The sequence below is a fragment of the Antrostomus carolinensis genome, unplaced genomic scaffold (genome assembly GCF_000700745.2).
Source record: "Antrostomus carolinensis isolate BGI_N321 unplaced genomic scaffold, ASM70074v2 scaffold25230, whole genome shotgun sequence".
Taxonomy (NCBI): Eukaryota; Metazoa; Chordata; class Aves; order Caprimulgiformes; family Caprimulgidae; genus Antrostomus; species Antrostomus carolinensis.
The window spans coordinates 84,867-106,597 of NW_010289460.1; the positions used below are offsets into that span (position 1 = coordinate 84,867).

A 21,731-nucleotide genomic window follows, 5' to 3' on the forward strand; every position below is an offset into this window, starting at 1 on the left:
CCAGCTTCTGTCATTTCAGGTAAGAAAGGGAGAAAATACTGCACAAATGCCAATTGCAGGGTACAACATTTGCAGAATGTCATTGATATTCTGAGCTTGAGAATTACTGAGTGAGTGAGCTCAATAGCCTAAAAGGAGGGGGTGTAATTCCTGACAATTGATGACATTTTCCCTTCGCCCACATCTGATATCTGTAGATCAGATAACGTGTACAGTTACAGCAGTAATAAGCTGCCAGTGGCCATTTAGCTTCGAAAACATAGAGATCCTTCGTGTTGCAGGCCAGAAATACCCCTGAATCAGTGTTCATTTTAAAGAAACAAGTAATTTCTCTTTTAGCCAAATTAAAAGGTCGTCTTCTATAACCAACGGAATGAATGGAAATAATTAAATTCATTCATTATACCTCTTCACTTTTATGAACCTAGAACATGGGAAAAGATATTGGAAATACCACACTCACCCACCCTTTGGAGATGTATGAGGTGAATTAAAAGTTAATGTCTGGATTGAGAATTGGACAGGAGTTGCATAAAAGGAACAAGATGAAATTTACTGTTTTCTGCATGAGCGGGTCTGAATAACATCCAAATTTGGTCTCTTCAGACATTGCACTGTTTCATGGTGTGTGGTGTGCTCAACATGCGTTGATGCCTTTTACATTCTGCATACATTTTAAATGCATATAAAAAGATTCTATTTTCTGACATTTTCCAGAGGTATTTAATATTTAATGCTGGTGACCTTAAACAGTCAGTTAACATGATTTGGGGTGGGTTTGGGCAAATGTATGGGCATATATTTGAGGTCAATATGATTTTTTGATTTACCCTTTTAATTGAGTAAGGCTCAAGGAAGTATTGATATGGGTCCATACATGTACTAGCAAAAACATCTTCTGTCTCTGCAAAGTCAGATTTAAGTTCAGTGTTATAATCTATAAATATGTCATCATATGTTACCAACCAAGTAAAATTTACTAGAAGTTTTGATGAATCTGTAAAACTCAGGGTTTATCTGTCCATCTCTAGTCTCAGGAATCTTATACTGGTCCAGGCTGAAATAGCTGGGCTGTTTTCTTTGTTTCCTTCCCAGACTGAACTAAGTTCTGAGACTAAAACAATCTCTTACAGCATCTTAAAATATAGGGCTTTTTTATTTATAATTTCATACCCACAGTACAAAAAATAGCATCACCATTCACTCATGGGGTGCTCAGTGCATGCTCATTCAGGAGTTCTGATATTTCCAAGGGGAGTGTGCAGGAAAAGTTTGTGATGCTTCTTTGCAAACGCCACATAATTTAGCTCTGTGACCTCTTGAGGAGGAGTGCTACCTGTTACCAGAGTTGGGTATTTGAAAGGAGTACGGTCATTACCTTGAGAAGTAACCCTAGTGTTTGAAAGGTTTTATCTTTGGAAAGATGTCTCTATTTTTTTTGTCTTAATTGGTGCCTGACAATGATAACTTGAAATCATTTAATGAATCCTAACAGTTATATTGGGCAAGACAAGTTCATGATTTTGTTTTCCTTTTATGTTTTAGTGTTAGAATCAGAAAGGATGTTTTAAGACTGCCTGATGCTGGTACGTAATGAGGGAAGACAAGTCTGCTTTTAGTAGTTGCCAATCCAGCAAAATTTACTAGATGCATTTAGTAGATATGTTTTAGAGTTTTACAGTTTCTGAAAAAGCTCAGTTCAAAAGACAATGATTAGAAAAGTTTCCTAGAGTTCATGAACTCACAGTAGATCTTGCATGCCATGATTTATGTCTCCAACTAGTAAATTAAAGAACCCAATGACTTGAAAGATCTTTCCATGTGTTGCTTATGTAGAAACAGGCAGAAAACAATTCCAAGGTATATAAAATCAGTGTCTTATAGAGAACTACATTACTTTTTAGTAGGCTGGAAAGACATTTGATGTTGCAAGACAGTTAAGTGAGGACATGCTGCTGAGGCAGATTTGGGAAGCAGCCGTGTTTTAATCTCACTATTCTAACTGAAGGAGATGTAATAAGGAAAGGAAAGACTACAGTCACCAGATGAAGAAGTCGGAGTTCATACTGCGGGCTTGATCTTGTCTTCCCATGTGCATCGTAAGTTTTTGCCTCTCCTGGAAAAAATATTTACCATTCTTAGGGCCATATGTACAACAGATGATTTTAAAAAGTCAGGAGAGAGGTCTACCACTAAAAGGGGATGTAAAACTAGCTAGGGCAATAGGGTATTTAGCAGTGCAAAGTAAGTACAGATGCAATAGCCATCTGCTATCTATGCACACTGCTGTCTTAATCTTTCAGGTCCTGCTGCCCTTGGACACGTGGCAAGAGCAACAAGACAGAGAGGTCCAAGCAGCACATTGCTAAAAAGCCAGATGAGTATGCAGAAGTGGTAGACAGCACAAGAACAACACCAGAAAGGAATGCAAAATTGTATCATACCCAGCATCTGGCACACTCTCCTTTATACCGGGAGCTTGGAGGTCTAGCAGAGCCCAGGCTGTATCTGGAAATGTCTGTAACTCATTTCTTTGCTAATTTAAAGCCTTTAAAATGTCAAAAATGCTGGTGGCAGCCTGGGAATTCCCTGTGTGAGCCTCTGGTGTGTGGGCTGGTGCCAGTGCTTGTGCCGTGCACTGGAACAGGCTTCAGGGAATGCCAGGGAGCAATGCCATGGGCTGGGTTTGAGGATGGTGTGGGGCAAAGGAAAGTGTTAAGGGGGAGAGTGTAAGTGGGTATCCTCATGGCTTGGGCAGACAGGAGGCTCCCTGAGGGGAAATTACAATGATGTTGGAGTCAAACTCTTGCTGGTAGTGGCAAACAATGCAAACAGGAGCAATGGCCACAAACTGGTGTGGGAGATTCAAACTGGACAATAGAAGAAACTTCACAGAAAATATTGCTTATTTCCCTAGTAGTTACTGTCATTCTTCTGTCTGGCAAATGGAAACATGGGAGAACAGTTGATGTGCTGTTTGAGATCCTTTACTTAAAGGATTTATCGATTTTGGGGTGTTTCTTTGCTCAGCAACACCATAAGCAAAGCAGCAGCAGAGGTTGTAGCACTTACCACCTCCTGGTAATAGACACTTCACAGTGGCTCCTGTCCTTCTACTGGCATCTGTCCCCTGGTGTGAAGAGATCTGCTCTAACCTATGCCCACTGTTGGTTGGATACCACTGGCAGGTCAGGTCAGGCCATCAAAACTTTTGGGTTGCTGTTGTACCCCTGGCTTACTATATGGGCTTGCTTAGTCACCATTTCTACATCTCTCATCTCTGAACTTGTGATGAGGTGACTCACTCTCGTTGAATGCATGCTCAATTTTATTAGATAGTCATCAACATGTTTCATATGCTCTCTATTAAAGAATTGCATGTTTCTGTCCTTGAATATCTTGTGGAAACAGCTTGGGTAAACAGCTTAGACAGGGGAAGCTCAGTACCCTTTAGCAAAAAACATATCCTATAGGTTGTTTCTTGTCAAGTACTGGATGCAGCATATGGGAGAACTGGGAATGATGAAGTATTTACTCAAATTGCTAGTTTCCGCTGCATTGAAGTCAGAGACACTGAAAGCACTGCAGCATTTATAACTGATTTCCTGAACAGTGTAGCAAATTGAGATGAGAGCCCTTTTCTTGTAACTCACATGTGCAACAGAAATCACTTAGCTAACATAAATCAGGGTTAAATTGCTTTTAAAGGCTCACAAAACATTTCTGAAAGAGACAGGATGAGGAAACCATTCTGCCGCAGAAGAGTATGTCCCCATGATGAGTCCTGTTAAAGCTTGATCAAAGAGCCTTATTGGCTTTTCATTAGAGCCTTGTTATATATAGTTGAAATTCAGCAGTGGTTTCAACAGAATAGGCACAGAAATATGCACAGGAGGTAAATTTAAGCAGGAATCTAGACCATCAAAGTATGTGATTAAGGACAATTTAAGGTGCTGAGTAATGCAGTGTGATTTGGGTGTAATTTATCCTAATCCAGTCTGATCTTTTACAGGATAATATATTATAAGGCCACAATTAGGTGAGACCAGGGCCCCATCTGGCCTCCTGTCTCCAGCAGTGGCTTATAGCCAAGACAAGAAACAAAGCAAATACAGAGTGAGCTTCCCTTGTGTATCCTCTCTGCTTCTGACGTTCAGCAGTTATGGGACTTTTTGGGTCAAAGCATCCCAAGCATGGAGTACAATAGCCACCATTTATCCTTGCTTCATGAATTTATCTCATTGCTTTTTGAACCCATGCCTAGTTTTGGCAATTACAATGTCTAACACCAATAAGTACCATGATTCAGTGGCATTGCATGCAGAAGCTCTTCTCTTAGTTTGATTTAAACTGCTGTGCTCCAGCGATTTTTCCTGGTGCAGTAATTCGGTGGCAAAAGACTCTTTGGACAAGCTACGTCTGGACCTGGGACTGAGGCTTGGAAATCTGTAACCAGCAAGTTTTCTCCTCTTCCTTCCCTCTGTCCTTCTCCAAGGACTGTCTGGGATGAGAGTTTTGCAGGTGACTCTGTTGGTGTCCATGCAGATACTCCTGCAGAGGTGGTGGTATCCTGCCTCGTGTGAGCAGGCACAACTTAGTGGGCAGTGGGCGATGTCTCCTTTTGGGGAGGTTACGCGTAGGGTGGCAGTGCCACCATGGGATGGAGGAGAGACAGTGGCCATACAACATGGACATAGCTCCAAGCAAACTTGGTCCAAAACAGCAGAAGGAAGGTGTCCCTGGAGGGAGACAGTAAAGGGACTCTGCCTTTTCTTATAATCACTATTCAGGCTGCAATTTAGAAATCAGATGGACCATGTGGTTGCCAGTCAGAGGTTAGACCCAAATCTCCCAGGGAAACTAGAATTTGAGGGGCCCACCCTCAAATCAGGAATGGCTCAAAAAAATGAAGTAAAGATTCAAAGCCTGTGCTTCCTTCTCCAGATTTTAATCAGATTTGTGTGATATATATGCAAGCTCATTAGCCTGACTAGTTTATAAGGTACATTTGAATTTATGATTCTGATATTCAGTACTTAATTTGTAACTATGATTAGGTGCATCTTTTAAACATATATTTTATCTGCGTGTAGATGTGTATAATAAAATCCCAAAGTGAAGAGCACAACTGGAAAAGCTGCACATGAGAATGATTAGTTTTTATTACCTTGTTTTTATCACTCAGCATTTATGCTATAAAGGCCCTAATAAAGCGACATATGCTTGGTCATTGTAAGGCAGATATAAATTTGGCCTCCCCACAAGGGACAAGCAAGGTCAGTTTAGAGGAGGTAAAGAGCACCTCTGCCCAGAGTTCTTGCTAAGGTAAATACGTTTTTCTGTCCCATAGAGAAATTTGCCATCTGAAGGAATAAACAGGGTAAAACAAAACCAGATGAGGATGTGACTCTTAGGCAAGATCTTGTTTTTGTACTTCTTTCCAGGAAAAAGCTTGCTATAAACATTCGTGTTGTCTTTTTCAAGGCTGCTGAAGCCTTGCAGTAGAGGATCACATGGCCTTAGCTCATTGCCCCAGTGTCCTGCAGCTTCCAGGTTGTGCTGAGCCGTGTCTCCCTGGTGCTGGAGAGGCCACGCGTTACTGTCAGATTGTCCTGCCCTGTATCTCACAGCCTGGTGAAATGCTGAGTGTGCGATTCCAAAGACCCGTCTTCCTCCAGGAGGAAAATGTAATCATAAAAAAAATATAATTGTGAAAAATTCAAGAGGCTAATTCTGCATTTCTTCAGCCAGAGCCAAATACTGAAGTTGCGCTCTGGAGCCAAGTGATCGACCTCACCACTGAGGAATCTTGGGACAGAAATCTGTGACATTCCCCAATCATTTAGGGAAGGGGGAGGACGCCTCAAACCCATCTCTAGTCCTTCTATACCCTTTCTGCATTAAAGAAGAAATGGTGACAGCTGCCCCCAAACACTGTGCACCTGAATGACGCTGAAATGGTCCATGGGGATGTCATTTATCTCACAGCTGTCTGCATCCCCTGCACCTTGGACCTGGTGGTAGAGCTCAAGATGTGCTGTGCACGGCTAATCTCCAGGCTCCTCTGAGTGCAGAGCAGAGGGCACTGGTTTTCCTTGTCTGCACCTCCCCTTCATGATACAAATCCATGGATTCAGGTGCAGGAAGCATTGCTGGAGAGGATGCAGTGTCCGTCTCCTTCCAATCTTGGCTTTTCTGTGCAAGCTACAGTTACTGGTATAGGCAAGGTCTCTTCTGCACTTACAGGTGAGTTTCCAGTGTTGTGCTTGGAGTTTCTCAGGGAGAACTTAGGTTGACTTACTTTGTTGGGTTCAAGGGAGCTGTCAGAAGTCAGCACTAAATCAGGACCTCCAGCTGGTGAGCCAAACTGGGCCACCGTTGCTGTATGATGCAGAGAAAATCACTGCAGCCTAAACAGAAGTATATCGTATATAAATCTGTGCTGTTTGCTCTATGCCAGCGTTACAGCCACGCTGTGAAGACGACAGAAAGGTGGCAGGAAGGCAAAATTTTCTCTTTTTTGTTGTCTCCTTTCTCTTAAGGAGTTGGTTGCACAACAGTGGCTTACCCTTCTTAGCAGCAAGCGGAGACCACTTCCAGCCAGGGAGAAATGCCTGGGTTTGAAGTCAGGTCGCCAGATTTTCTTGCCCCTCAAGTCCCTTTTGCTCGCGGCAAGGAATTCTGGAGTCTTGGGACCGCCACAATGGGGCCCTTTCTGACAGGGCTGGAAAGCTCGACCTCTGCTCAGAAAGGACAGATTCATGTTGGAGAGGGCTCCACAATGCAACAATTTATATCAGGAAATGAGCAGAATATTTTCTAAAAAAAAAAAAAAAAAAAGAAGGAAAAAAGCCTTCATCTGTTTATTTGGCTCAGGGAAGAGATCAGCTGTGCTTTTGTGATTTCAGAGGATGGAGTGCTGGAGGGGGAAAACATAGCTGTATGCATCCTTGTGTTTGAGTTTGTCTTCCTGATGCATAACATATAGAGTTAATTTTGCTTAATTATGTGTCGTATTGGTCTCAGAGCGGAATGGAGATGCCTTCATGCACATGGTTAAACTTTTGCACTTTGAGTACCCCTGCACTCTCCATATAGCTCCCATGTGTTTGTATAGAGTTAACGTGTTTGGGTGCTCCTCCAGCCATAGGCGCTGGTGACAGGCAGGTACCTAGTGACAGTTCTCAGTCACGCTTGATTGTGTGCCTCGTCTCGAATAGAAAATGTCAGTCTGGCTGGTGAGGAAGATCAGTTAGTAGAGTTTCAAGATGCAAGTATATTCTCAAAGCTCAGGTTTCTGCACGTGTAAGGAGCAGTAGCAAAGTATTTTTGTATTGGTTTACTTTAAAAACACTGACACGGAATCTGATAGCAGCGCTAAGAAAAATAGTTTATGAAAAAGCGGTCTTCGTCACTGACTGCAAACCGTATGAGTGTGAGGAAGGAGAGGGTGGACTTTCTTGTTAAAACATTTCTGTGCTTTTAATCTGCCTGGCAGATCATTGGCGATTAAATGATAATCCAAGTTGTTTGTTTGAAATGTCATACATCTCCACCGCAGCCTGCCCACACCACTAGAGACTTTTAGGAATTAAGGAGTATGGGAACATAAATGCATACAATGTATTTAAACATGAATTAGTAAAAGCCAACAAATACGGAACAATTTTAATTTATGGCTTAAAATACTCTAGAGGATACAGATTAACCTCTGTTACTCAGGGTTTGTCGCTGTCTCATCTCCTTTGGACAGCAAACACTGAGAAGCAGACAGAAAGATGATTTACTCTCCCTTTAGCTTCTGTCTCATCTGATGACATGTCTGCTGTGCAGCTGCCCTGGCCGGGCTCCTCTGTGGGTCTGACAGCTCCTCATGCTTTGCAGGCACTGTTTGCTCTCATAGTTGAAACTCACGGTTGTCTGAAATCTCTGCTAAAAGAGTTGAAGCCAAGCCTAGCTTTACTGACAGGCAGAGGCCCCAGGCTAAAAGGTGATGTATCTGCGAAAGGAGGCATCCACAGAGTGAGCTTGCTGGCTCTGCTGTCCCATGGCAAAGGGGAGAAGCTTTTAAAAGAGCCTTTGCATCATGGGTACGGCAGGGATGAGGTCCTGGACTGAATACATCACCTCCAAGGGGGAGCTGTGCAGGAGCCAGGTCTCAGCCTTGCAGCCCCTCCGTTGATGCTGTGTTGCTTTGCAAACCTCCTGCAGCTTTCTGCTGACTTGACGGATCTTCTTGGAGGATGCAGGAGAAACCCTCTGGACCAAACACAAATCAAACTGAATTAGAATTACAGCTGAAGAGATAGGCGTAGTCCATCGCAGATGCACCTGGTCACCTCCAGTCTTCTCCTCTGCTTGGAACATTTCTTAAACTTTATTGAACAAATGTCAGCACATACCTCATTTGTTAAACAACTTTCCAGTTGTGCCACTGCTTGTTTCTCTATATCTGTGTGTGTTTAGATAGATGAAAACACACACACCTGCACATCAATGTTTATTAACTCTCACTGAATACAGCAGCAAAGTCAGTCTCTAAAGAAAGGATGTGCCATAAAACTTTTCCACAACATTCATATTATAACCTTCATAATTAAATTAGATTGCAAGTGACATACACATTCTGTGACATAAGATAATTGTGTCTGTCACAAATTTCCAGATTTGACTGTGAGTAGCTTAATGGGATAACAGGGCAATCAGCTCTATAGCAATGCTCATGGTCTTCCTTTCACATTCATTGCTAGAAGTCAAATAAGTAACTTTATCCTGGTATAATGCTGATGAGAAAGGAGATCCTACCTCCCTCTGCTTTGTCATTAAAGCATGAAGAGTGTGTCCAGCTTCTGTGGTGTGCTTGGCACTGGCAATATTTTAATATCATTAGCAGCAGGAAATATTTTCTATGCCAGTAATGAAGTTCAGTGTCAGCTAAAGGTGGTGAGCCACAGAAAGACTTTAGTCAAAATCACTATATTCTAATACGAAAAAGGCTAGAAATAATACCTTATTTTTGTGAAAGGCGTTTGTTCAGTATGGAGTGATCCTGGCTAATGAAGAAGGGACCTGCCAGAGTTATTTTTGGTTCCACCCACTGGTTTCACTGCTATTCACGTAGCTGTGGCTGGAAGGGAAATTAGGATGGTGTGCTCTATTCTTATACAGAAATGGAAGAAGAATGGAAATATGTGTGTGTATATAAAGATAAAAAGAGCAAGAGCTGAAGAGAAAGTGAGCTTTCCTGTGTAGCTGCAGACGTGACGTTCATTAGACCTTTCCTTGGGAGGGTTTTTCTTCTGCAAGGCCAGGTTTCTTGTCTGATTGAAGGGCTAGCAGTATGCCAGGTGCAGTCTGTATTGCAGGAGAAGATCAGAGTTTCTACTTGGAAGTTGTTACAGTTAAGAGAAACCATTAAAAAATTTCCTTTGTTATCCTGGAGACATAATCCAATAAATACTTTAGTCTCACACTAATGTTCCTCTAAAAATACTGAGGCTAAGAAGTATTCAACTTATATATTGTCACTTGGGAGAGGGGAAAGACATCAATGAATCACATGCAGAATAATAAGACATAAAAAATAAATATGGAGTCAGGCAGGGCTCCTATTGCAAAGCAGCAGCACAAGCTTTCTTCATTAGCAGAAAAGAGTGTGTATACAAAGAGCACTTTACCCAGCCAGAGAGATTATTTGTTATACCTTCTTTGCTTTCTATTTCAGCAGTGATTTTTTTCCCCATCCTCACTGGGAGGAACAAGTTTTGGTTCTCAGAGTTTCACTGGGGAGATGAGGATTTTATTTTAAGCTCCATTTTATTTGATACTGCTTTGTCCTGATTTTATGAGTGAAATGTGGGTGTACTAAAAAGCAACAAGACAGGGAGACATGGGGTTCATGCCCAGTAGTTTGATTGATGGCTTCTTGTTTTTCTGAGTGAGCCTCATGAGTTGAGGGGTGGTGGTGCTTCAAACAAATATTTTGTAATGATAATTCAATTCCTACTGCAAGGATGATTTTGTGCTTAAGACTGGAAATTAAGATGAGAAGTTGTAGATTCAGTTGCCTTCTTTTGCTACAGCTCCCCTTCAGTGAAGTGTATATAATACACCTTTCTCCCATCACCCATTTTTCTTTATAAATTTGGGGCAACAGCCATTTATTTTTGCAAAGCACTTAAGTGAGGTTCCCACCTTCATTTTGCTCTTCATTTGAATTTTGAGAAGGACGTTTAAGAAGAATAAAATGCTGTGGTAGCCAGGACCTGGGAGTACATCCTGGGTGCAGCATGGGAACAGCGTGAGATGAGGATGCAGGAGAAGACCCAGAGGGGAGGACCAGTGTGTGCTGGCCAAGCACAGGGCAGCAAGTGGTAAAGGTGTCACAGCTTCCCTTCATGCTGGTGTTCCCCACAGGAGCCTGGTTGGAGGCAGGCATAATGCAGTGAGAAGCCTGGTGAACTGAGAGGAGTGAAGTGGAGTTGGATTTTCAAGAGTTTGATACACTGAATCCTCTGATGGTGCTAGTTACCCTGCCTGATTTCAAAGGGACACAACTGAGAGCTACTTGCTGCTGTAGGTGACTCGAAATTGCCCAGCTGTGCACTTCACAGTGACAGTAAGGGGCTTTTTTCCCCTCTTCAGTCTAATCTAAAGGTTTGTTTTCACCATGCACAAGCCATGAGAGAAGCAATGATGGAGTTTGCTTGACCAGAGCTCCTGGCCCACATGAACAGTTACTGCCTCTGTTGGCACTGTGTTCACTGTTGACCAGAAATGTGGCTTGCCACATCATATTGACTACAGCACGCTGTGCTTGCATTAATGGTGTGATGTGGAACATGTCTGCTTGCTGCAGGGCTTGTGTGAGGAAACTTAAGGGCAAGTATGCTTCCATAAATAATGTGCTTTTGCTGTGGAAGAAATGCCAGCCAGATGAGGAACTGAAAAGAAAAAAAAGAAAAAGAAAAAGTGAAAAAGTTCTTTATTAGGTAATACCTCTTGTCATCCCATGATCTGTGTTTAGAAAGAAAAAAGTTTCAAAATTTTACTTTTTTTTTTAATCCCTACCTTCTTTAAATTGCATGGATGAGTCATCCTTTAAAATTAAAGAATTAAAAGAACAAGCCTCATTTAAAAGCTTCCTGCAGTCACTCACACAAACTCTAAAACCAGCTAGAGATTGGTCTGAAAGATGCAGGAGAACATCCAGGATGGAAGTTTGAATTCCGAGCATTGTGGCATTTCCCACTGGGGCACAGCAAGATCACAGCAAAATCAACTTCCTCCACTGTACTTGCTAAACCCGGGTACCAACTTTGGCTTATCTGGTGGGGAAAGATGTTCAGCAACATCTTTATCTATTTTTGGTTGCTCATTAACCTAATAAATCCATCTCCAATTGGGTAATTTTTTAAAAAGTGGTAAAAAGGAGTTGGGGTATCATATTTTTGCAGCTTCAACCAGGCTGAAGGCTGTTTCATGTCTGTATAATGCCACTTGCCTTCACCCTGCTGTGTGTGCTCTGTTCACCTACAACGTCTCAGGGTTCTTGTGGGGTGTTCCCAGCATGGCTGGCTGGCAGAAGGTTGCCCTGAAAATGTGTGCTGAGGGCTTTCTGGCAAAGACAGGAAGGATGGTCATGTTTCTGTCCTAGGGACTGTGCATAGCTACGCTGTCCTCCCCGTGGTCCTCATGGGTGCTAACATTTGCAAGAGCTGTTTGCAACCTTTTTGTGCAACACAGGTGGAGGTGGGGCCGCAATGTACTGTAGAGGGAAATCCCAGCTGAACCCAGTCAAAGCTGTAGTGCCGAGAAGGTCCAGGAGCTTTGCTGCAGAAAGCTTGGACAGGCAGAAGGATTTGAAGTGACCATCAAGCATGTGCATGATGGAGATACTGGGTTAAAGCAAATTACATGTGTGGATCTCAGCAAGGTTCCACCTTCTCGCCATTTAGCGCTGTCAGAGGAGAGAGGCAGTTCAGGGCAGGACCACGGAGACTTTCACATGCCGAGAGAGCTGTATTGACAGCAACCACAAAGCTCCAGGCTGGCGTGGGAGCAGAGCCGGGGCAGAGGACTGCATTTCAGGGATTGTGCCTTCCCTGGCTCATTCTGAGGGCTCTCTGTTTCAGGCACCATATAGCAGGCATTAATTGTATTTGCATATGATATCACTTCTGCAGAAGAAGCTGCCTATTCATGAGCAGTAGCATCTTCACAACAAATATAACTGCAGACATGGCTGAGAAAACAACCATTTAATTGAAATAGAAATTACACTGGAAAATTCAAAGAGAGTGCGAAAAACTCCCAAGTAGTTACCAGTCACTGGAAGGAAATCCCAGACATGTACGACATGGGATGCACACAAAGGCTGGGAGAAATAGAATTTATGTGTAGACATACCTCTGCCCTCAAGGCATGTGTTTCTTCAGATGATGCCCCGAACTCTCTTGAAATTAAATACATAGTTTGGGCCAATCCTGCTCCGATTCCTCCGGAGCACACAGCATGCTGCAAAGGACAGACCCCCCGCTCCTGACAGCCTGACCCTCAAATATTTGGAGGCTGCTGCCTGCCCCTCGGGTAGGATTCCTGCAAACACAGCCTGCCTCTGCAGTGGGTTCAGGGGGTGATTTTCCCCACATTAACACGGCCGGGTGCGGTGTGTGACCGTGAGGCAGGCACTGTGCCCGCACAGCGATGCCATCTCTGCCCAATCTGTCATTGCCCGGGCTCCTGCCTGGGCAGACCATTTCAGAGCTGGGTCTGAGAGATTCCAGAGAGCACTGGGACGAAGCACAGCCATAGCAAAGTCTTTCTGTCCTCGGTTCTGCTTATCTTGAACCTGTTCTCGCAGCTCCCTTCTGTCATTTCTCCCCACTTCTGTAGCAGCTGTCTGAGCTTTCAGCTGTTGGGTGGCGAGCAGAGCTGCCAGCACCCGTTAAATCACTACAGAGGAGTAAGGGTGCGTTCCCCATCCTGCGGAGGAAAGAAGAAAGACAAAGTTTGGGGTTCGGTTTTTTTTTTTTCCCTTGTGGAAGACAAGTGCTTGTCAAAGATAACTAGGAGGGGTCTGGAGGTTATTCGTAAATTAATTAGCCTCTGAAAGGAGAGGACTGCAAGCAGTGCCAGATAAACCCATAGCAGCCGCACCCCTGCAGCAAACAAAACCCCTTTCCTCTCCTTTGGAACATCAGGGGTTAATTCAGTAGCTATGCATTTAATAGCTCAATTTAAAGGGGAAGAAATGACACCCTTCTCCCCTGCCTTGCTGGTTGTGGATGGTTTGCGCTGTCTGGTTGATCACATGCTCCCGAGCCCCTGGTGCTGCAGAAGCCCCAGCTGCTGCTGATGATGAGCTGGTGCTGCTCCGGATCCGTCCCGGCCCCTGCCTGTCAATGCCTTGCAGTCCTCACCTCCTCTTTAAAGGAGGGAGCGTGGAGGATAAGCTCTTGAGCATATGGGTGGAAATTTGGGAGACACCCATTTTCTCACCACCGCTTCCAGCGCTAACCATGTCTATTTGTTGTTGTCTTTTTTTCAGGGACTATGGATCGTCAAAGAGAAAATCAGGTAAGATGCTGGGCTTTCTATGTACTGCATGATTACAGAGAGGACTTCTTTCCCCCCTCTTCTCCCCCACCCTTTTTAAACCTTCCCTTTATCTTGTGTTGCATGAAATTGTGTAGCAGTTAACTTTTTATTGTTGAAGCCTGCTAAGGACAGTTATCAGTTTCTTTCCTTTGCATGGGAGAGGAGAAGCAACCTATCTGGCATAGTATTGCAGTTAAAATGACTGCTTTCCTCTGACTGTTTTTATACAGCTCCTCCAGTCAGAGAGGATAATTGTATTAATTTTCTTTCTCTTTCATTTTTTTTTTCTTAAGTCAGTCTTTTACCTAAGCAAACAGTTAAAATGCAGCATGAGAGTTGGGGGTCCTTTCCAGAGAGAAAGGAAATGCTTAAATGCTTTTCTGTTCTAAATCTTTTTTTTTTTTTTTTTTTAACCTTTCCAAAAGGCTTTGTTGAGGCTTCTGATGCAAAATGTTCTCAGTGTCTGGGTTTGTGCTACCTCAAAGGCTCTATCTCAGTGTTTTGTTTTTAAGATCCTGGATTCAAATGTCCTATAAAACCCTGATTTGAAACTATATAAATCGAAATTTTCCCCTCCCCTTGTAGCTCTTAGTGATTTTTACAGATGTGTTTTCAATAGGGACATGTAATTATGGGCCTCTGGGTTTGGCTGCTCTGAGCTAGATGTGTCAGGGCTTTCTCTTTTTTCTTTTCTTTTTTTTTTTTTTCCCCAAGCAGTATTGAGCACCTGCAACTCTCATTGACTTTGTTTGGAGTGTTGGGTGCTCCAAATTGCACTCAGGGCATCCAAAGAGAGGCCTTTCAAACCAATAGCAACTCCTGGAAAACTGGCGTGTGTGCAGGGGAGGGGAGGATTTTTTTTCTTCTTGCTTTTTAAGATGTTGAAGAAACACTGTAATGGCTTAGTCTCTGGGAGTGGAGGGAGGGAAGACAGATGTAATATACTGAACTCCAATGAATGTCACTGCCTAAATTGATTTGCTGGTTAATTATGAGAGCTCTTATGCTGCAGTCCTGTAATAAGCTAAATGATGCACTAAAACAGAGCTGCTGCTTGACCCTGCCATCCTGTGCGTTATATGGCTGTTGCTTTGCAGGGCAATACTTGTGGTACTCATTCCCTGAGGTGGGTGGTGGTAATGAAGAGGCAAATGTGGTACACAGTGCTGGCCTGACATGATAAACTAGGGCACACTTCATCTTCCTAATCTCCTACAAAGCTTCTGTCTGAGTTTCAGTTTTAAAATGGGTCCTTTTAGAGAGAGATGCAGTTGCATGTCTAGGACCTCTTAATATTAAGTAAAGTGTTTGCACACAGTGGCCAGTGAATCAGGTTGATGGCAGAAACTTCTCTAGAGGGGCAGGCCATAAAGGTGTAAGAGACTCTGTAGATAGCAAAGCTGAGTGCAGATCCATGTCTCTTTTTCAGGCCATGTAAAGGCCTTTGAAAAATGTTGCTGAAGTCTCTGGGGCAACCTGATTTAGCAGTGACCTAGAACAGCATTAGTAAACTAGGAGAGCTTTGGGCTCAGAGCACCAGTTGATATGCACAGGAGTTGAAGTGTTCTTGGAAGAGATATGAGGAATTGCTTTGGGAGTGTGAGAAACTGCTTCCTCTCCATGCCTGCAGCTCTAGGGGGAAGTTGGAGCTGATCTGCCATGGTATTGGGGGAAGAGAGATTAAGTTGAGTCGGTGTAACAGAGATGCTCGTTGTGGATGATGCTCTGCTTGGCTCTTCGTTGGCCTCCTGCCCTGGACATCCCAAGTGACATGCTCATCTATCCCTGTGAGGGATGGATGTGCAGGTCTGGCTCTCTCCCTTGGCTGTCCCACCTCCACATGCTGCTGGGTCTCTCCTCTTGGGACTGTTTCCCCTACTTTGCTCCTTGGTGCTTGGCTGCTCGCACAGCCAGGACTGGGAAACAGTGATGTTTAGGGATGCTCTTTCTCCACTTACACTGTACTAAGAGGAATGTGAGGCAGCTCTCTGACCAAAGTGAGCTGCATAAAGGGACTCTGTTCTTGGCCATCTTCTTGCTGGATTCTAGAGCAGTGGGGAAAATGTTTCATTTTGCTGGGAGCTGGATATTGTGGGAGTATGTGCACAATGAACGACGGACTATGCCAAGGGAGTTGGTAGTTACAGCCTCTAACAAAGACCAGCTTTATGACACTTGAACAAGTGGTGTGGTAAATAAGCACTGATTTCCAGGGTGTGCTGTGAGAGTCTTGTAAGATAACAAGTAGCTTTGAAATACAGTTTCCTCCATAGGTGCAGACACTACTCTGTCTTTAAACAAGAGACAAATAAGTGCTTTTAAATGCAAGCACCTCCCAACAAATCAGACCTGTGAACATACCTTCTGTCTTGACCAAAGATGTGCTGGGAGGAGGCTTTTGGCTGTGAGCACGGCTGTCCTGCACTGTCTGTCAGGAATCCCACAGCTGCTGCTGCTCAGGCTTGTGTAGGCATAACACAAGTGTGGCTGATTGCAGAAACATTTGGGGAATGCCTCTGACAGCCAATGTCACCTCTGCCCTGACCTCTGCCTTGCCAGAGTGTGTGTCTAACTAGTCCTGTGCTCGCCCCTTAGAGCAGGAAGAAATTGGATAAGTTCAGAGTTTAATAGGAGTTATGGAAACATTTATCGCTGCAGCTGATACTGGTTGTAAACATTTGAGACCTTCTGAACCAAATGCAATAGCATGGCATGTCCTTACCTAAACAGAAGGGAGTCTTGCACTGATCTGGGGCATCTCTGCATGCCAGGCTTCCTCTTGTGCAAAGTGCTATATAAACACGTAGCCTTTTACTTGGATATGATCAAATTCTAAATGCTTTACCCTACAGTCAGCTCAGAGGCCTGGAGCTTCATGGAACAAACTGAGGCTCAGCGTAGGCATGGCTGTTTGCTGTGGCCTGAACTGCCACGTGTGTTGTTACCCTGGATTTGTGGGGCTTTACTTGACATACTGCAGAGCTGCTTCAGAAAGCTGCCTTCATATTTCCAGGCAATTGAATTGTTGCTCTATGACCATCTGTCAGTGCTGAAGAGAACACAGTACAACTGTAAGGAGTGGTTACCATGGGTATATTCTGTACACTCGCAACAAATGGTCTCCTCTAGGTCTCTCCAAAGACCCTCTGTAGCAAAAAGGGAAGGAATTACTTTTCAGACTCCAATTTGTTGATAGCATTAACCAAGTGAACAGCAACTCATTTGTCACTCAAAATAAGCATTACTTCTATGCAAGCATCCATTGTGTGGTTTTCTTTCCTCAAATCAAAATAAGGGCAGAATTGCTGTAAGTCTAGTAATGGATATTTGCATGGTACATTACAAAACCACAAATTAGGTTAATCCACTCTGCAAAACCTACCAGCTACCATCTGTGCATGGGGAACTAATTAACCCTTGAGATGTCAGCTAATCGTGATGTGGCTTGTAAAACCAGTTGGAGTATGTTTCTCCCCAAAGATGTGCCACCTACACCACCCACCTACCCCCTGTTGGCTAGACCAACTTTCAGACTCCTAAAGTGAGATGATCTTGCCCTCTTCCCTTGCTGAGAATCTTTCTTGACTGGTTTCATGCCAAAGTTGTTCTCAGATCCCCAGTCACAAAGCTGAAGCAAGGGTCTGGGACCTGATTTTTGGTGGCAACAGGGAGTTGGTGTGGGCTCCACAGCTTTTCCACACTGAGCCTCAGTGCTCCTCATTTACTGAGAGGGGTCTCCTTGGTAATGGTGGGCTCAGACCTGACAGAAGAGATGCTGCTTCACCTTTGCTTTCAAAGCTAAGGCATGAATCTCTGCCACCTGCCTTGTAGATAGCTGAGCCCTTGTGCTTACTGCTTTCAGCATCCACTAGCAGGAGCACTGCTGGTAACCCCCTTCTGAAATCATAACAAAAACCCCACTGCCTGCTGACTCCCACTGCTCTGACTGCCCTGCTTGCTGCTGGGGGCATAGCTGGCTTGAAGCTGCTTCTCAGCAGCCTTCTCTGGTGCTTTGTTGCTGTGCAGTAGGATGCTCCTAAAAAAAGTTTATGGCTCCATCAGTGCTGCAGTGTCTCCTTTTTCCAGTTGATCAGATCCTGCCTGCATCAAGCTGGCTGTACTTTAGCAAACTCTGCCAGCTGAAGTCTATTTAAATAGCCCCTGTAATTGAGCACTTAGAATATTAACTTAACAATTTGGTCCAGGCCAATGTTGCCTCAGTGAGGATGCTGATGAGGCTTGGCTTCCTCAGCAGAGAGAGCTATCCTTCAACTTGGTTCCCATATCCAATTTCTGGACTAGCAGAGTATGGCAGCATCCAGACAACAAGCTCTGCTTCCTTTCCCTCCTGTGATCTAAAACTAGGAAGGGTGTATCCACTGGCAAGTAAATAAAAACTTCAGAGTCCATTGGAAGCTACTCCTCAAACTTTTTATAGGAACATCTGCAATGCTCTTTTCCCTCAGTTGGGAAATTAGAGTTGAGAGAGTTGCAACAATAATGGAAGTGGGGCCTCCAAGTGAGAAACAAGCAGATCATTGTAACAACACCAAGAGCCCACTTTGTGGTATCGCTGCCTTGGGCTTATGAGTGGAGCTGACAGCAAGGTTTGTTTCTTTAGCCTAATTCTTCATTACTAGGGAAAACCTCTTCCTCGCCCTTGCACACTGAGGGTGTGTACTCTGTCAGCTTCAGGGAGATGCCTAAGAATTACTGTTTCTTTGAGCTATCAGGGATGTTTTTTTCTGCTTCCTTTGTAATTACGAAGGGAAATGGCTTAACTTTTGGCTCTTTCTGTCTTTACAGCTGAGCTATGCTCGTCATTTCAGAACTTAACCTTTCTGGTTCTGTTGCACTGCATGTATGTAGCCTTCACTTAGAGCTCCATGGCATGTCTTGCATCTTTTATTTTTCAGCTTTATTTGCTTCAGTTTGAACTGCCTTCTTTGAGACGATGTGGAGCAAATGGTGTGTGCTAGCGTTTCTGTGCTTAATCATTCAATGGGGTCACAAATGTATGAGCCATTAGCTGGACCAGCAAGGCTGTGTGGCTGGAGCTCTCCCTACCTGTTGCAGGGCTGAGGTGCCCTGAGTGTGGAGCTGAGTCATAGCTCTGCAGCAGGAGTTTAGCTGCACGTGGATACAGGGAGAGGAGGGAACACAGAGCCTCCAGCCCTGACAGATACTTTATGATATTTGTGGGAGATGGGTGCAGTGGAGGGAGAAGGAATGATCTCTCCAAGGGAGGCATGTGCTGCCTTTCCTTTGCCTAAAGGTTGTTGCAGTATTGATGGGTTGTCATCTGGAGTGGTGGATGCCCTTTTAATATTAGAAGAGCTGTGAACACAACTGCAAGTGTGCTGTGGGCATGCCTTAACTTACTCAGTTGACTGTTATATCTGTTGCAATTCTCCTCTCTCAGACAGAGGAAGCCTGAACCATAAATGGGTTCTCGAAAGGGCCAAATTTAAGAGTGTTCTACTAAAGTTGTTGAAAAATCCAATTAACTAACATGGTGAATCCCAGCATGAGGCAATGCATCTTTTGTCAGGGTGGTGGCTGTAGCAGATGTCTTGGGGCTAACTGTGTTGAGAGTGTGAGTAACAAAGCAGGTAGTTGGTTACTGCTTAATGAATCTGAGCCCAGGTGATAGCACTAAAGCTAGAATGTGGTTTTTTAACTCAAATGTTGGAGTAATTCTGATCTTATGGTGTCCATTTCTGAAGTCTGTCTTCCTGTACTCCATCCAAAAGGAAGCTTCAGCTTGGAAGGTTGATCTTTCTCTGTCTTTTTTTTTTTTTTTTTTTTTTAAGGTGACGGATGGGATCTAGGCTTGTCCAAGCCCATGGCAAGGTCCCAGGAACATCTTAAACCATGTAACTTGGGCTTGGTGTCTTAATCCTTGTAAGAAATCTGTGGTACAACATGATCCCTGTAGACTGAGGCACATGGTCTTGTTTGTGTCCCGATGAATCACACGTGTGCTGTATTCCTTGCATTGTTTTCTCCAATTAGTGCAGAAATAGTGACAGTGGACTGGCTCCTTGGTGCCATTTGGCCTGCTGATAAGGATGGCTGAAAGAAGTAGTTTGCCAGCCACTATTTTGTAACTTCACAAGCATATAGTGACAGGATTGTTCTTGATCAGAAATCAGGATCTGTTCCCCCATCATACAATTAACCTTCTTGGCTGTATGTACTAATTACTGCATGGAATTTAAAAACAGCAGATTCTGGCAGAACATTTTGGTTCTCACATAGCTTTTTTTTCTTAAAAAAAAAAAAAAAGAAACAAAACAGGAGGATAAAGGATTTAGTAATAAAAGGATAGAGTAGGCAGAAGCATAGCAACCAAGGACCAAACAAACCTTAGCATATAATTACTGGGGATGTACATTTTGGGCCTGGTTCTGGAAGGAGTTAGTAGTTAGTGATCTCAATGTGCATCCTCAGTTCAGTCCTTGATGATGGAGCTTCCTCTTCTCATGATGGAGAATTATTCTTCCTCAACTAGTGAATTTGCTAAACTCTTAACTTCAGTTTACTGGCTTTTCCTGATGCAGTAATTCCCAAAACAGCTTTCTTGCTTTCCTGATTTTTTTTTTTTTTTAAAAACAAGCCTGTAAGTCTCTTTTTTTTTTTAAGTTCTTCATATAATTAAAGGAACATCCACTCTGGTTTTTGCAAGCGGGGCTATTGCTCTGCGCTCAGGTGCGCTGGCACAGAGTGGGATTTAAGGAAGAGCTTCAGCTAAGTCAGGCAGACTTCATCTCCTTGCAGCATCTGTGTGTGTGTGTGTGTGACCCAATTCTGCATCTTCAGTCAAGATGTGAATCTGTCCACTCCAATCCCACACTCCAAATCCAGCCTGTGGTATTCTGGCAGGAGGAAACTGATCTCACACTTCTTGTACACCATATTTTTAAAGTCACTGTTTAAACTGAAATGCTTTGGACTTCTGCCTGAGGCTACTGAAGAGAAGAGCAGATAGGAGGCTTTATTCTGCAGTGCTTCAGTTTTCTGCTGACAAGACATGTGGCCTGTTAGATGTATAGGATCCCTGTCTTCTTCTGGGTGGCCCATATGCTGGGGTGGGAGGAAGATGGGGTAAGAGAGAAAGAGTTGTTTGTGTATTGTGTGGGGTTTTTTGTTTTGCTCCATGGCTTTCAAACTGAAGTGTGGGGACAAGGGACAGGATTAGGGAAAGGAATGTTTGTGTGCTCTATGCTTTTCCCAGTTCAGCATGGAAGCTGTGCAGAGCTCAGAGAGGGAGAGAGGGCAGGGAGCTGGGTAGGCAAGGAAGGACAAGTATGAGGTGTGGCTCAAGTACAGCTGTGTCAGAACAGCATGCACCCTTGTGAATGCTTCAGACAGCCTTCAGCTGAGTGCTGAGAAAGCACCTGGTACCTTAGGAGCTGTAATGGCATTTCTTGTTGTTTTAAGGAGTCCTCTGTTCTCCATCTGCTCCTGTTCTGCCTTCCTCCTCGTTCTGATGGTGGCAGATGGTATTAACACTGCCTGCGTGGGTTTTTCCTCTCTTGCACAGAGAGAACTGTGGTATCTGATTTTGATTTTTGGCATGTTAGATAAAGCAGGTGAGAAATGCACTTGGGGGCTGGAGTGGAGGGTGATGATCCTCAGCCTTTGCAGGAATCCCTGTGTGGCACAGACGGGTCTGGCTGGCTGAGGGCAACAGACCTCTTAACTGGCTGTTCTAGATAACTTGATCTCAGGCTGGTGAGCATCTGAAACTTGAATCTCTCTTTGTGAGAAGGAAACTTGGATGCCAGAGTGTGTGTCCTCAGGATACTGAGAGTACTCACTCCTTGAAACAATGCTCCCTAAGGGCTTCCAGCCCTGTGCACAGTTATACCTGCCCCATTCTCTGCCCTCCTCCTTGGAGGTGTTGGGGGCTGGGTGTTTTCCTCGGAGGGGTGATGCTCTCAGTTTGTACAGCTGTAGATGTGGATTAGCCTTCAGATGTACTAGGCACTTCCCTACAAAACTGGGAACTGCTACAAAAGAGCAAATGGGATTAGGGTGAGCTTTTGCAGAAGTAAACACAGTAGAAAATTGAGACTAAGTTTTCTTTACATTTGTACTTTTAGAAAGGACAAAGGACTACATGAGGC

At 43.9% G+C, this 21,731-nt stretch overlaps 1 protein-coding gene across 1 annotated transcript in view; it reads left to right on the forward strand.

Moving 5' to 3' along the window:
- Positions 1–21,731, forward strand: part of LOC104526977 (SH3 and PX domain-containing protein 2A) — a gene marked incomplete at both ends in the record, with an annotated part of 117,040 nt that overhangs the window by 79,314 nt on the left and 15,995 nt on the right. Inside the window, one exon of the mRNA XM_010170575.1 lies at positions 13,550–13,578. Coding sequence (XP_010168877.1) covers positions 13,550–13,578 — 29 coding nt within the window. The remainder of the gene's footprint in view (positions 1–13,549; positions 13,579–21,731) is intronic.